This window comes from Apodemus sylvaticus, chromosome 19, assembly GCF_947179515.1.
Source record: "Apodemus sylvaticus chromosome 19, mApoSyl1.1, whole genome shotgun sequence".
Classification (NCBI taxonomy): domain Eukaryota; kingdom Metazoa; phylum Chordata; class Mammalia; order Rodentia; family Muridae; genus Apodemus; species Apodemus sylvaticus.
In genome coordinates this window covers 28459429-28475333 of record NC_067490.1, presented here as the reverse complement: position 1 = coordinate 28475333, position 15905 = coordinate 28459429, and the positions used below count along the sequence as shown (strand labels likewise).

At 40.8% G+C, this 15905-nt stretch overlaps 1 protein-coding gene across 2 annotated transcripts in view; it reads left to right on the top strand.

Annotated features, from left to right (window-relative positions):
* The first annotated feature begins 1340 nt into the window (after positions 1-1340).
* P4ha1 (prolyl 4-hydroxylase subunit alpha 1) overlaps positions 1341-15905 on the top strand; it is a 48723-nt gene continuing 34158 nt past the window's right edge. For both annotated transcript variants that reach the window (XM_052163218.1, XM_052163219.1), the window contains exons 1-3: positions 1341-1537; positions 12833-12935; positions 14778-14874. In XM_052163218.1, the coding sequence (XP_052019178.1) occupies positions 12860-12935; positions 14778-14874 (173 nt within the window). In that variant the 5' untranslated portion in view covers positions 1341-1537; positions 12833-12859. The remainder of the gene's footprint in view (positions 1538-12832; positions 12936-14777; positions 14875-15905) is intronic.

Sequence of the window (15905 nt, the reverse complement as noted above, 5' to 3'; positions counted from 1 at the left end):
AAAATCCAACTGCGTTGTCATTATAGAAAAGAATCAAAATCTTCCTACAAAAACATTTTTGGCTTTACTGCCCCTGACTAGACCCACAGAAACAATTACTTTCGGATGCCTGAAGCTCTTTGTCTATCTGTCCCAGATAAGTGCCAATCAGTTCCATACTTGAGCAAACAAGGAAAACGTTACAGTTTTAAATGATTAGCAAATGTTAGAGAAGTCTTTCTTTCACTGACAAGGAGTAAATTATCTCTCCCATTGTCCTGATTTCCAGTAACTAAAGGCTCTCTTTAAGACCACAACTCAGTTCCAACACAGTTTGTGCCTTACAGAGTGCGCTATTCAATAGCATTAAAAAAAAAGATTTAATTTTATTCATTTCAACTATACATATGTGTCTTGTGTGGTTAAATACTGATGCTCTTGGAAGCCCAGAGCTGCTGGATCAGATTGGATAGGCTAGAGCTGGGATTACAGGATGTTGTGAGCCATCTGACCCAGCATGGTGCTGGGAACTGAAATCTCAACTGTTGTGCCAACATCTCCAAACTTAACTGTTGATGATGCTTGTTTCTGTGCTGGTTTGTCTGAGTCTAGGTAATAAAATCTAAGGTCTTTTTCAAAGCCAGGTAAATGCTCAAAAACCAACATCCTGGCACACCCCTTTCTACCCCCATTATATGTTTCAAAGATTCTTCCTGAATTCTTGGCATATGCTAAGTAAGTGCTTTTCCATTCATTAGCTCATTTCTCACAGCAATCCTAGGAGTCAGATAATATTGTATTCCTTCTTTGCCTATGTAGCACCCAAGATACAGGGAAGTTAAAATCTAGCTTTAAAGAGTGGGTTAGGATTTAACCTCAGATGACACTCAAATGCCATCTATCCACCGATAAACTGAGGGTGGGAAATCATCCCGTTCAAAAGTGTAAAAAGACGCTTATTAAAGCAAAACCCCCTAAGGGCCAAGCCAGCCACGACAGCCTCCCGGACGCACGGTCCTATTTCCCACTCCACAACTCCACTTTATTTCCTATACTCTCATAAGCCTCTCCTAATTTTGCAGAACTGTCCTTCCTGGTGGCTTCGAGGGCTCTGAGACCTGCCGCTGACCCTGAAATGAAGGCGCTAAATTCTACAGGAACCCGGGAAGAAGAAAAAAAAAAAAAAAGGCCCCGTGGTAACCACGGTAACGGTGGCGTGGCAGGAGCTCTGCGCAAGCGCACTGCGTCCCCGCGTGGGCCAGCCGGGGCTTGGAACACCCCGGGCCTGGGCGACTCCCGGGTGGGTGGGAGGCCTGCGGCGCGCGCCTGCGCAGTGGCGCGGGCGCTGGTGTGACTGAGCGCACGTAGCGAGGGCTGAGGCCGCCCTGTCCCCTGCGCGCCGGCGCGGCTGGGGACTATAAAAGGGTCGACTGGCTCCCTCTGCTGCCCAGTCGCGCCGTGAGCAGGCTGAGGGCGACAGGGATCTAGCTAGTGGGGACTGCTGGCGACAGGACCGATCAGAGCCGAGCTGTCGCCCTCCTCCCGGCCCGCTATCCAGGTGAGGCGCTCCTCCGATCTTGGGGACGGATGCCGGGTCCCCGCGGGCAGCTGGGGTCCCCTCGCTCTGGAATGGGGTTCAGACTATCCAACAGCCGTCCCCGAGAGGACCGGGCCCCACACCCCCGAAGCCAGGCCGCCCTGCCGCTCGCACGGCTTCCCTCGCCGTCCCACCCCCTGTCCTGCCTCTGGCTGGAGCGGCAGCGGCGGCTTGTGCCCCGCCCCAGCACTAGGACCTTCTTGAATGTTCCATCCCGGGCAGCCAGCCTCCCTGATGACTTGTGCAGCGGTACCTCGTCCTCCCCACTGAGCGGAGGCAAGGCGAGGGCGGACGGGCGGGGGTCTGGGCCGCCCCGGACGCAGATGGTTAGCATGTGGCAGTGGAGAAAGCTGGCGGAGCTTGCAGCCGGGGCCCGAGGTGCTCCATTTATCTCTCTTCTTCTCTTTTCCTCTTCACTTTTGGAAAGTAAAGCTGGGAAGTGGGACCTACTCAGAAGTTTGGACTGAACTTGTCTGATGAGCTTCGCGGTGCTGTCTCAGCAAGTAGACGTAGCCCCAGGCGCCTAGTTTAGTAGAGAAGTTGCTGTCATTCACGCAGTTGGGGAAGCTGGCTTCCTTCCTCTTCATCCCTGTGAATCACTTAAGGACGCGTCTGTCACTATCCTTCTCCCGGTTTCCAATCTTCCCCACCTCCTTATGGTTCGGCTCCCCCAGACCCCTTGTCCCTTTTCGTCCCTTACGCCTCCCCCCTCCCTTGCAGGTTCGAAAAGTCAGTCCATTTAAGCCAAACCTTCTATGGTTGTGTGAGAATTGTAAACTGAATTTTGGGATTGGCCCCAGATGGATGCTTGGTGTGGGGAAGGATGGGACGATTAAATACGAGGTTGTTTCTCCTAAAGAGTGGGAATTTGTTATGAAGGCAGGTTTTCGATGGTAGCATCATAAGCTGACCATCCAAAATGAGGACTCTTGGGGGGGGGGGGACTTTGCACCGTGACTTATAGGGAAGAGTCTCCACAGAAAGGGATGGAGAAGCTTCTGGATCCTCTGTTAGGAAATGATTTTTTTTTTTTTAAATTAAAAGGAACCTGCCAGTTTCGACTTAACTCGAGAGCTCTGGCTCTTGGAGTTTTCCTTGGAATGCACTCTGGAGGGATGGAATAGCCACTACGTGAGTGGGGGAGGGGGGAGACGTGGCAACACTGTTCTTTCATCAACTTTTTTTTTAAGGTTGAGGGGGGGAAAACGCATTTCCCTTCTCAGGTTTAGACGGAGCTTATGAATGGACTAGTCTTTTCCTAAAATAATCGCATTAAAAAAAATTACTCCTGCATAGCAGGAACATTGAAAATGAAACTTAAAAATACACAAAAGGGTTATTTTTGATTATTTCTAGGGAGAAAAGAGATCTTAAGCAGGAAGTAGAAGCTGCAACTGAACAAGCTCTGAATATTTTTACCTTGATTTGAAATCGGAGTAGCAGTGATTTCTTTTTTCCATCTCAGCTACTGATTTTCTTTAACTTTAGATCCCGAGTGTCTTTTGAGAACCTTAAATATAAATTGGAAGTTTTACCTTTGCCTTTTGTAGGAAGTGTAGATTTTTGTTCCTTGCTTTAAAAGGTCATGACTGTTTGATTTTGGAATATTGTGCCTAATGTTTTCCTGAGGGCAGATGCTTTTTGGATTTACAGACTAAGAAAAGGTCTACTATTTCTCTTTTAGGTGAATAAAGCTGCTTCTATTGTTATACTGAAATGAGTTCTATTTTGAAATAAAGCTGAGACTTTAGTAGGATTGGGTATTTTTTACTTTGTAACTCAGCTAGTAAAATAGGTGAAAACTAGGTACAATTTGTAATTGTAACCTTATAGCTGCTGCTGGTGGTGTATGCTTTTAATCCTGGGACTTGGGAGGCAGAGGCAATCGGATCTCTGTGATTCCGAGGCCAGCCTGGTCTACAGAGTCGATCTCTGAGTTTGAGGCCAGCCTGGTTTATAGAGTGAGTTCAGTTAGGGCTACATAGAGAAACTCAATCTCAAAAAAAAAAAAACAAAAAACAAAAAAAAACCAACAATAGCGAAACAAAAAAATCAAGAAGAAGAAGGAGGAAGAGGAAGAGGAGGAAGAAGAAGAGGAGGATGAGGAGGAGGAGACACTGCCTTTCTGTTACTGTAGAGTGAGTTATAGACTGACAAGCAGTGTTTTTCGTGGAGCACTTAATTTCAAGCATTTGCTTTGATGCCAGGGATGTAGTAAGAATGGAGACAGCAATAAACTTGGTGAACCTTAATTTCTGTGGGAGGAATGCTTTGTTTTTAATAAATGACTAGCCTGGATGTAATTAATTGTTTTTAGATTAATTTGTGATATCCAGAATGTTTTCAGTCTAATTTTTGAGGCTATGAAATCTCTTGAAAGTCTACAGCAAAGTGAGGGCCCAAATCAAACAATACAAATACATGTATTTCTATATAATTTATATAACACTTATGTCCCCACTCATGAGCTCTGTTATAAGAATCCCTAAAAAAATTTAAGGATATGTAGGCTTCTTGAGGCAGACTTTCTTGGCTATTTCAGAAAGCTGAAGAGATCATATATATCAATTTCATTCAAGTATGAAGTAGAGTAATAGCCCTTGTAAGCTATTGCTGAAAGTGTTGCTAACAAAATAGGTTCTTAGGACTTGTTGAACTACTGTGTTGTGAGTCAGTTATAGTATATCATATCTTGTCTCTCCTCTCCCCTCAACATTGTAACACTGAAGGTAAAAAAGCATGAAAAGAAGCAAAACAAATGGAATGGTCCTTGATGTTAATGTTTATTGTCTGTCTTGTGGTGAGATCTTAAATCTTACAATTAAATCATTTTGTACAATTAAATCATGTATGTTTAAATATATGAATATATGAGAAGCCAAATAAAATAGGTATTTATATATTTGAAATCAGTGTTTTATTCAGTGCAATGTTCTCATATAATTTTTACATAAATTTTTATCTAATTTGAAGCAATTCTGTCATTAGTTTTTCCTTAGCCAAAGAGATATTATGCCTGAGTAAAAACCCAAGAAATTAGAAACAGTTCTCACTTAAGGTACCGTAGGAATTTCGAAGCAGATTCAATAAGTTCCTTATCCTTTGGATGCTCAGGATGACTGTTGGTATATTTGGCTGGGTGTTGGCTAAAAATACAGTACAAAGATTCATGCTTCTTACATAACAGCAGAATGGATCCTGCCTCAGATTTCTTCTGCTTCCTGTTTTTATAAATGTGTTCATGTTTTGGTGGTTTGCAGTTTTCTCTGTAATATTAAATCAGTATTAATAATCAGTAATAGTAAATCTGTTATTGTATATTTGAGCTGTTATAGTATAAAGGGAAGACTACAATTCAGTGGTTGTTTCATTTACTTGGATGGTTGCAGTTAATTTTAACTGGCTTTCTTTTCATATCTAAAATTAATTTAGTTTCGGGGAGGGGGGTTTCTCACTGTTTTAACCTGGTTGTCCTGGAACGTCCCTCAAACAAGAAAGATCTGTCTGTGTCTGCCTCCCAAATGCTGGGGTTAAAGGTGGATGCCACCATGCCCAGCCTTGTATTGATTATTTTTCTATTGTTATAACAAAATACACAAGACTAGGTAATAGGTCAAGATAAGAGTTTTGTTTAGTTCATGAATCTGGAAGGGACATGAAACTTACGTTATCTGCCAGCATGATGCGGTTAATTTATTCCATATTAAGTGTGAGTAAGTTCTGAATGAAACTACATATTTGGAATCATCCACATCTCTTTTGAAACTGAGTTCATTTCCTTTTATTCTACAATATATAATCTTAAAAGATTTATTATTTTTATAATTATGTGTGTATGGGTGTTTTCCCTGCATCTTTGTGTGTTGTCCCTTCAGTGGCCAATAAAGCGCGGTCCGAAGCCTTGATAATGGACATGCAGAGGGTTGTCAGCCACCATGTGAATGCTGGGAAGCAAACTCTGGTCTTCTGTAAGAGCCACACACGCTCTGAAGTGCAGCACCATCTCTCCAGCCCTAATACATGTGGTCTTACATTGCTGTGCCTTTTTCTCCTCTTGAGAACCGGCATTGGAAAAGAGGAAACTGAAAGCTAGAAAGAGATGAGTTAGGCCAGTGTCAGGAAAAGGGGAATTGAAGACAATTAATCCCAGCACTCCAGAGACAGACGGGGAGGGGGCTTGGGGGAGTGTCAAGTTTAAGGCCAGTCTGGACTGCATAGTGAGAGCATACTTCAAGTGAGACAAAACACCCAGAGGCACTTTCTGTAGGATGGCCTTGGGAGAGATGAAAGTTTGGTGAAGTGTACATTGGAGGTGACTTTGAAGATGTAACCTGTTTATTAAGATAGAAAGTGTTTCTGCTCTCTACTAATTTGCCCATCTTCTAATGGAATCGGTTATGGCCAGAGATAAGAGAATACATAACCTTTTGTAATGAGAATGATATTTGAGCCTTATGAGATACATAACAGCAATTTGTCTCTCAGGTATACAGTGTATTAAACCTCTCTTTAGGTATTTCCAACATGTAGTCAATATTTTTCCTTTGGACTATCACAAAGAACCTAAAATATACAGTTGATAACTATAAGTCATTTTTTTTAAAAAAAGCATTGAGCCTGGGGCTGAAGAGATGCTTAACTGTTGGGTGCCCCGGCTGCTCTGTCAGAGGACCCAGGTTTGGCTGACAGCACCACATAAACTCTCAAAACCATCTGGATCCAGGGCCCTCGCCGAATGCACTCCATGCCTATTATACACCAACAAAACACTCATGCACATAGAATAAAAACACATCAGGAGAAGAAAGCATTAAGTACTGTGTGGTGTATCAACTAGAAGAGCAATTATGTAGTTGTCCCCTGCTGTCCACAGGTGCCTTCAAAGATTCCCAGTGGGTATCAGAAACCTCAGGCAATGGACTGTGTTTTTCAATAAATGTACATACTGAGATAAAGCTTAGTTTGTAATTTAGGCACAATAAAAGATTAATACCAATAACTAAGCAGAAAAATTGTAGTATATCATGATAAAAGTAGTGTTTATTATCTCTTAAAATATCTTACTGAACATTTCGGCTTTTTTCTTACAGGGAAGTACTTTATGGCTTTTCTTTGTATGTCTGAATTCCCAGCATCACTACACTTGTGCTTAGAACATCATGATTCCTCATGACACTATAGTAACGTTAAAAACTTGAGAAAAATATTATTAACTTTATTGGGGGGGGGCAGTGCTGTAATGTGTCATAATGTGTGCATGTACCATAGCATGTATGTGGAAGGTCACATAAAGAGGGTATTTTTGAAGTTTTAAAAATTTTTAACTTTATTTTGTATGTGTTTTGCCAATATGTTCCCAAACCCCATAGGACAATTTTTGGGTTTTGGTTGACCTCAAACTTAAGAGATCTGCCTGGCTCAGCCTCCCCTGTACTGGGATTAAAGGTGTGTGCCAACACTGCCCAGCAATAGTGAATTTTTTAATGTATGTCCACCATAATTACAGAAATGGACTCTATAAACAGCTTGTTGGAAGAAGGTGCTTTTATAAGGTCTCTGGAGAGGGAATAACTTTTAATAAATGGAAATCAGTAAAGTTTTAATCACTAATTTGTTGTTGCTAATCTTTGTTTACTCTGTCTCTAAAATAAAATATACAGTCCAAAAATAAAGAGCAATGCCATTTAATAGTGATTCTTAGTTTTTTATTAAAAATTTGATCATAGTATTAAAGAATTGTCCATCAGAAACGTGATGAAACTATGGAATAAAGTGAAGACAAACAGTGGTTTGAAGGCCTACAGGAAAGATGAGGAATGTAAACTAGTTCCTTCAGGAATTGCTTGGTTGTTTTGGAAAACATGTCCTATTTTGATTGAAAAGCCAAGTCCAGTTACGCAGCACTTTGTAGTAGCCTTCACTAGGAACCGGAGTTTGTGTTGATTGTGAAAACCATCACAAGATTAAAGGTGAACACAAACTGGCAGTTAGGATGAGATCTGCTAGAACTTTCTAAAAGGGTTAAAGCGGGAATGGGAGGCACGGAGAGAAGAAACTTGTGGAAAATTTTTAATGTCAGACAAAGTTTAAATTAGACTATCGAGCATTCTTTCATCTCTGTTAAGATCTGGATGATGTGTCTGGGTAGGAGGCGTTGTCTTAAAATGTTGCAACTTTTTTAGAAGAAAAATATGAGGCTAAAAGGGTAATAAAGTTTCTGCCAGATACCCCGTTGTAGTAATCCATTAAATAACTTGTACTTGGAATTCAGTGAGTGCTGATAATATAGTAAATGCTTATAGTGTGGTAGTAGAACTATTTCAAAATCGTTTACCATGTTCCTGCTTCAGCCTCCTAAGTACTGGGATTGCGGGTCTGCACTGCCACCCCAGGCTCAAATTCTTTTCAATAACTTATTCCTATTGCTGCAGCACCACGTTTATCTTGGCATCTGTGAATTTTCTTGGTCTACTTTTTCTGTTTCTCCTCCTTCCCTCATCTCTTCTCCCAGCTCTGCAAGCCTCTCAGGAATCCTGAGACTTGGTTTTTTTTGTTTTTTTTTTTGGTTTTTTAAAAAAGTGATTATATTCCGTATCTCTGGGAATTCAAGGCCAGCCTGGACTCTACTCAAACCCCATGTAAATAAAAGATTAATTTATTAATTTTTAGTGATTACATTCAGTTGAAATACTGTTGCATGCTTGGAGACTTGGGAGCAGCAGACATGTATGTCTCGCTTTTCTTTGATGCTGTCTTATCTCTTAGGAAGCTTGATTCCTAACTACACTATAGTATTTGCTTTGTAGATTTTGAAGAGGGAAGAGATAAATGGAAGTAGGACATTATAATTAAGAAAATCATTATGTTAAAACAAGTGACTCTTCCAAAGGTCCTGAGTTCAAATCCCAGCAACCACATGGTGGCTTACAGCCATCTGCAGCAAGATCTGACTCCCTCTTCTGGAGTGTCTGAAGACAGCTACAGTGTACTTACAGATAATAAATAAGTAAATCTTAAAAAAAAAAAAAAACAAGTGATTAATAAAGCTATGTCTCCCTCTTAACATTGCTACTTAGGTTGTTCAGTGAGTGTGGTCATAGTATTAAAACAGATTAGAGGAACCATTCAGTAGAGTGAGTCTTTTTCCAAAAGAAAAATTGAAGTTACTCTTTTTTAAAAATTTTTTTTATTTATTTTTTTTATTTTTTATTTTTTTGGTTTTCAAGACAGTCTTTCTCTGTATAGCCCTGGCTGTCCGGGAACTACTCTGTAGACCAGGCTGGCCTCGAACTCAGAAATCCGCCTGCCTCTGCCTGCCAAGTGCTGGGATTAAAGTCATGCGCCACCACTACCGGGCAGTAAAGCCCATTCCTTTTAAAGAGAGAGTTCTGTTTTTGTGATTTCAATGTTTTTCTGTATCCAGTGGCTCTTAAAGTCTTGTCATCAGACCAGCACCATCAGCAGCACCTGGGAATGTGTGCAAAATACCTGTTTATTCCAGACCTTTCGATGGTTCTGATATGGGAGACATAAGACATCCAGAAAACACATAGATGATAGATGACAAGATGGCCTTGCCACCCAGCCCTGAGGACCTGAGTTCGCACCCCAGGATACACGCGAAGGCTGACAGAGAGAACTGATTGTACAGTTGCCCTCTGACCTCCACACATGTCCAGCATGTCATTCGGACATAAAATAACACAAAGTGCAGAAGTGGGAGAGAAAGCTTATTTCTATATATTCATGAATTTTCTGCACATTTTCTCACATTGTTACAACTACATTATGTTATTTTTTTCCTTTTGTTTTGCTAGAGACACTTTCTCACTATTTATAACACAGGCTGGCTTTGAACTGCTGATTCTTCTGCCTCAACCTCCTACATGCTTAGATTGCAAATGTGCAAGTTTGAACTTTTTTCATGCACTGCATGCACTGAAGTGTGTGTGTGTGTGTGTGTGTGTGTGTGTAAGAGAGAGAGAGAGAGAGAGAGAGCCCCACATGTGTGCATGCATTCGTGCAGGTGCCTTCAGCTTATTAGGTTAGTTGGCCAGTGCCGCGTTACACAGCTGCCTGTATTCTTATTTTTAAGCTTATAAATTCACAGCTTTGTTTTGTTTTGTTGTACTGTTTTGGTTATGGAGAGACCTTATAGTTTATTTTGTTATACTCTTTTGGCTATGGCTATTAGAACTTTGTAAAATTTATTTTTGAAGAAGCAGACATTCATATTAATAGAGCTTTGAGGCTTTATAGTTATTAAAGTATAGTTTTCAGGGCTGGAGACCTAGCTCAGAAGTTAAGAGCACTGTTAGGCTTCCAGAGGCACGGGGGTTTGAGTCCCAGCTGTACATTCTAGTTTCAGGTGATCCGATGCCTCTTCTGGCCTCTGCACGCACTGAGCACAGGTGGTGCACAGGCAAGCAGGCCTGGGGCCCATATACATAAATGGGAATGAGGTTGGAGAGATGACTCACCAGCTTAACAAACTCACTGCTCCTGTAGGGGACTTGGGTTCAATTTCCAGCACCCACATGGTAGATCAGAATCACCTGTAAATCCATTTTTAAGGATTCCAGTACCCTCTTCTGGCTTCTGAGGGTACCAAGTGTGCATGTGGTGCATACATACATACATACATACATGCAGGCAAAACATTTGTACATATACATAAATCTAAAACAAAAAGGAAAAAAGTTTTAAAAAGAAACAGTTACTGGAAGAAAAATACCACTTTGAAGCTGCTTTTTAGTTATTTCTGTAAGCTAATGATTCTTGGTTTATTGTGAGATTTAAAGACAATCACAGGTAAGAGAATCTTTAATAACAATATATTTTAGTAATAAAAATGTTCTTATCTGACAGATCGAAGCTTTATCATAAAAGTTAAAATTTACATAATACTTGTAACTAGCCTTCTATTAACATATTGAAAGCATGTGTAATTTTTTTTCTGGAAATAGCATTTACTCACTAAGAAAATTATGGCAGAAATCTGATTAAACCCTGAGAGAATTCTAGACTCTTCAAACAGCCTGGTGTTTTGAAAAGCTTTGTGCTTTGGCAGGCTCCCAAGAGAGGAAGTGCTTGCATCTGCTACATTCTAGAAGCTTTCCCCAGATCACTGTAAGGCAGCCAAGAAAACTATGTTTCACTACTGTGTGGTTCTAGAAGTATCTGGAAATTTGAAGCAAACTTGAGGGGGCAGATACAGGAGTTCTTCTAAAATGCCATTTTATTGTGGTGATCTTTTTCATTGAGATTCAACTTAAGGTAGAAGATGAAGGTCCTTTTCGGCTTTAGGGGATTTCAGTTTGGCCTTTGTTGAAGCCTGTTGGTTTAGATAGATCCACATGGGAAAGATCAGAGAAGTACAGCAGGACAGACCTGCTTCTGAGGCCAGCAGTAGTAACATACTCTTGTACCGCAATGAGAAAGCCCATGTTTTTGTTAGGGTAGAAGGAAGAATGTAAGGGCAGTTAGTATGTAAAGCAAGGTGGAGCCTTTCAGTAGTTACTCAGTACCCTCATTATCATGAATAGTCCTCCCTGGAAAAGACTGTATGGGGCAGTGGAAAAAGGAGGCAGGGGTAGTGAGGCTCTGTGGTTAACAGACTGTGAAGACCAGAGTTCAGTCCCCCCAGAATGCAGGTATTAAGTCAAGTGGGTAGACAGGCAGCTGCCTGTAATCCCCGCCTTAGATGGCAAAGACCTGATCCCCAGAGCAAGCTGGCTACAGGGCCCACTAGCCATACAAGTGAGCTCTGGGTGTGGATGAGAGACCCTGCCTCTCAGTAATGTAGATGAGTGATTAGGGAGATTCAGACACCAACCTCAATATGCATCTCACACACCAGAATAGAAAAAGAAAACCAAAATTATCAAGAAGAGCTTTGCTACCAGGTTGAACCTGGGGGGAGGTAGTCATAGCTGTGTACACAGGGCTTGGGCAGCTTAATTTTTTTCTTTTGTTTTTTGTTTTGTTTTGTTTTTTGTTTTTGTTTTTTGAGACAGAGCTTCTCTGAATAGCTCTGGCTGTCCTGGAACTCACTTTGTAGACCAAGCTGGCCTTGAACTCAGAAATCCGCCTGCCTCTGTCTCCAGAGTGCTGAGATTAAAGGCGTGCACCATCACTGCCTGGCCTTTTTATATTTTATTTTTCCAACATAGAACACAGAAGAGAAAAAGTACTCGCTTACCCCCCTTCCTAACAAGAAAAACGAAACAAAATAAAATAGTAGCAAAACCTTCCTCCTTCAAAGCTAGCCCTCAAAACTATATCTTCAAGAGAAATTACTAGTTTAAATGTCCAGGGCTCTTAATTCTCTTGGTATTCTCCACAATTTAAATAGCATTATAGTTGTGGGTATTGCTGAAGCGACACAGTACTGGCTTATCATGCTCTGGGTTTCGTCTTCACCGCTCCCTAAACAGGGCATGGTGGCACATACCTGTAATCCCAGCTGTCAGTAGGAGCAGAAGTCCAAGGTTAGCCTTGGCTGTGTAGTAAGCTCAAGGCCTGCCTGGATATATGTTTCCTGTCTCAGACAAAAGATAGCACAGCTTCATCCATTGTTAATTAATATGCCAATACAGCCATCTCTTTCATCATCCATCATTCAGCGCTTTCACAGAGTTATGAAATAATCAGTTACCTCCAATTTTTATCACCTCCACAACCTCAAATTTTTGGGAAAGATGGGTTAAGTTAGAAATTTTAAGGATTAAAAAGCTCTGAATTTTGTCTTTTAATCCATTTCTAACATCTTTAAAGCATATTGGTGATCTCTAAAGTATATCTTTGTGAGGCATCCATGTTTTAGAGCTAGACAAAGGGAAGACGTTTTCAGACTGTATAAAAAGCCACATCAGGATTTGAGAGATGGCTCCACTGTCAATACTTTCTGCTCTTCCAGAGGACCTGAGCTCTAGTCTCAGCGCCGTATCTCGTGGCTCTCAGCTGCTGATAATTCCAGCTGTAGGGCATCTGATGCGTCTGCCCTCTGAGGATCCCCATACTCATGTGTTCATCACTGCACACACATACACACAATTAGGAATAATAAAAAGAAATACTTTTTTTTTAAAGCCACAACTGTTTAGTCACTTTATTTGAGATAACAGAGAACAAATGGGTTGAGTAAGTTTAGATGCTCCACACTACAGAAAATTATAAATTAGTTATTACATTGATTTATAGAAATTAACATCACTTCCGGGGCAGCCTGGGAACTAACTGTTGCTGTTCTTGTAGGTGTGTGAACCTGTAGAGTGCTCCAAGATGATCTGGGGTGTTGTAATGTTGGGGATTCTACTTCCTCAGTCTTTAGCCCATCCGGGCTTTTTTACTTCAATTGGTAAGTCTTAGCCACTTGTAACTTACTAGGTTTTACATTTTAAAAATTGCATGCTTTTGTATTTCAAATCGGTAAAAACAAATGCACAATGTTCTTGAAGGCTAAACTTGGTTTACTCCCTGCCTATCTAAAGGGCCATTTAAAAAATAAAAAAATCCTTGATGTCTGTCTGCCTTTCTTTGTTCTTTAAAAAAAAGTAATAGTTTGGGCTAGAGAGGTGGCTCAGCAGTTAAGAGCACTGGCTGCTCTTCCAGAGGTCCTGAGTTCAATTCCCAGCAACCACATGGTGGCTCACAACCATCTGTAATGGGGTCTAGTGCCCTCTTCTGGTGTCTGAAGACAGTGACATTGTACTCATATAAATGAAATAAATAAATCTTTTTTTAAAAAGTAATAGTTTACTGAGTACTCTACACGAGTGCAGTGTGGTAGTAGTTATAGTATTATCTGCCTTGGTTTTCTTTAAATTAATTTTTCCTGATTATAAAAGTGATATGTATTATGCTTAGAAACTTAGAAAAATATAGAAAAACATACTAAAAAGTTAGTGATAGTTGAGTATGGCAGCACCCAGCTATGTATGACTTTAATCCCAGGACTGGAGGAGAGGTATACAGAGCTCTCTGAGTTTGAGGTCAAGCCTGGTCTACATACTGAGGTCCAGGCCAGCCAAGTCTACATAGTCATTGTTTTTGTCAGAAACAAAAAGCAAAAAAGAATATTAGTGACTAATCTTTATACATAATCAATGCATATATATATGTATATATAATTTTAATGCATAGATATATAATTGCTCTGTACATTACTTTCTAGTATGATTTTCCTTTATTGTAAACATGTTATTTTTACATACCATCATTTTAAAAAGTATTATAAAAATAGTGTGTTGAAGCTAGGCAGTGCTGGTGCACTCTTTTTGTCCCAGAATTTAGGGCAGAGGAGGTATATCTTTGTGAGTTCAAAGACAGCTTGGTCTACAGAGTGAGTTCCAGGACAGCCAACGCTATATCATTGGTCTGATTTGAGTCTTCTTGCCTCTGCTACGCTATCGATACTGGGTCCTCACCAGGACTCCTCTTAGGTAGACTGTTGTTGAGGGATCGTGAAGATCCTGCAGCTTTGGATCTGTTGGACTAGCCCCTTGCTGAGCATAGATGGGGTAGATGTTAGGGTGGACCAACTCAAAGCCCTGGATCTTGACTTGCATGGTAGTTGAGCTAGTCTGCCCAGCATTGCTCTGGCTAGTTTGCGCAATGCTGTGACTGTTGAAGGGCAGAGCCCGCGCTCTGGCTCGTGCCCTCAGGCCAGCTCACCTACACCTAGGCTTGCAGGGCCCCCTCTAGCATGCTGCTCAAGTGAGGTGCGGGAGCTATCTTATTTGTTAAAAATAAAATTTTAAAACTTTTGCAATTTTTCAAGTGTGGATTTTTTTAAATTGATTAAAAATTTGAGCCCAGTTTGTCTTGAAAACTAAAGATGAGCTATAAGAGCAGAGGCAGAAAAGAAGAAACATTAATTCTAATAAAGTACTGTTGTCTATTAATTTAGTTTGCAAATGAAAATACCATTTTCCAACATTGTCCAAGTTTGTAAAATGTATTAGTTCTAAAAACTAGAACCAAACTCATTAGAATTTTATTTGGGTTTATTTTTGGTTTGTCTGGTGGGGGGAAAAAGGAAGGAAGGAAGGAAAGAAGAAAGGAAGGAAGGAAGAAAAATGATCCTTTACAACATACCTGTTCCATTCCAATTAAATCCTCCTACAGAATAAAACCTTCCTAATGAATTCTAAAAGATTGATATTGATGAATATTTAATAACCTTCCTATTCCCATGCAGGTCAGATGACTGACTTGATCCATAATGAGAAAGACCTGGTGACATCACTAAAAGATTATATTAAAGCAGAAGAGGACAAGCTAGAGCAAATCAAAAGGTAAGTATATCTTCCTTACTTATTCTGCCTCCATCCAGATGTGTCCTCTCTCGCACTAAAGCATAGACGGGGAATGAAAGCCAGGAAAGGGTCTAAAGCAGTGACATGGGCAAACAAGGCTTCCTCCTGGGTGTGTCAGCTTGGGTACCAGGTATATGTACATGTTTATGTTTGCAGATGCACATGTGCATGCCCATAGACACCAAAGGTTCACGTCAGATGCCTTTCTCTATTACTCTTATTTTTTGAGAAAGCTCTCTGTATTGAATCCCACACGGCTAATTGGCCACCAAGTTTCAGGAATCTTCCTATTTCTACCTTCCAGCTCTAGAATTACAGACAAACGCTACTATTGGTGGTGGTGGTAGGGATCTGAACTCAGTTTCCATCCTTGTGTGGTAAACACTTTACCACCTGAACCATCTCCTTAGTCCCTAGTTAGCTTTTTCATTACTGTGACAAAGTAAGTTAACAAAAACTTCTTGGGGAAAATAATTACTCCATCTCGTCTCACAGTTCAGATGTTCTGGTTCCATTTCATTCTACCTGAGCAGCTCAAACAGCAATTAGGGAACAGAGGCATAGGAAGGAGGAGTTAGAAATCTTCCTCCTACCCGAGCCTGTGTAGGTGCTGCCCACCACATTCAGGTCTGTCTTCTCTGAAAACACCTCACAGACACACCCAAAGCCATCCTTTAAGAGCTACTTTGTAATCTAATGATGCTGACAGTCACGATTAACCATCACAGTGTGGAAGACTATGGATGGATGAGGATGTAGAGATCCTGCTAATATCTTTCATAATCTCTCCAATAAGCCACCTGCTATAGCAGTTTTCCAGTTCTACTCATGGGATTCCGTTGTAGACTTATAGTGACAAGGATGATTAGTGATCTACTATAAAAACCGTGTGGTTTTTCTTGAATGTCAATTTTAGTGACTCAGGTTTGTAGTTAATCCTGACCTGAGAATTTGTATTCTGTTAAATGAATACCTCAGTGTTAATGTATTAGATTTTGAGACAGTCTTAC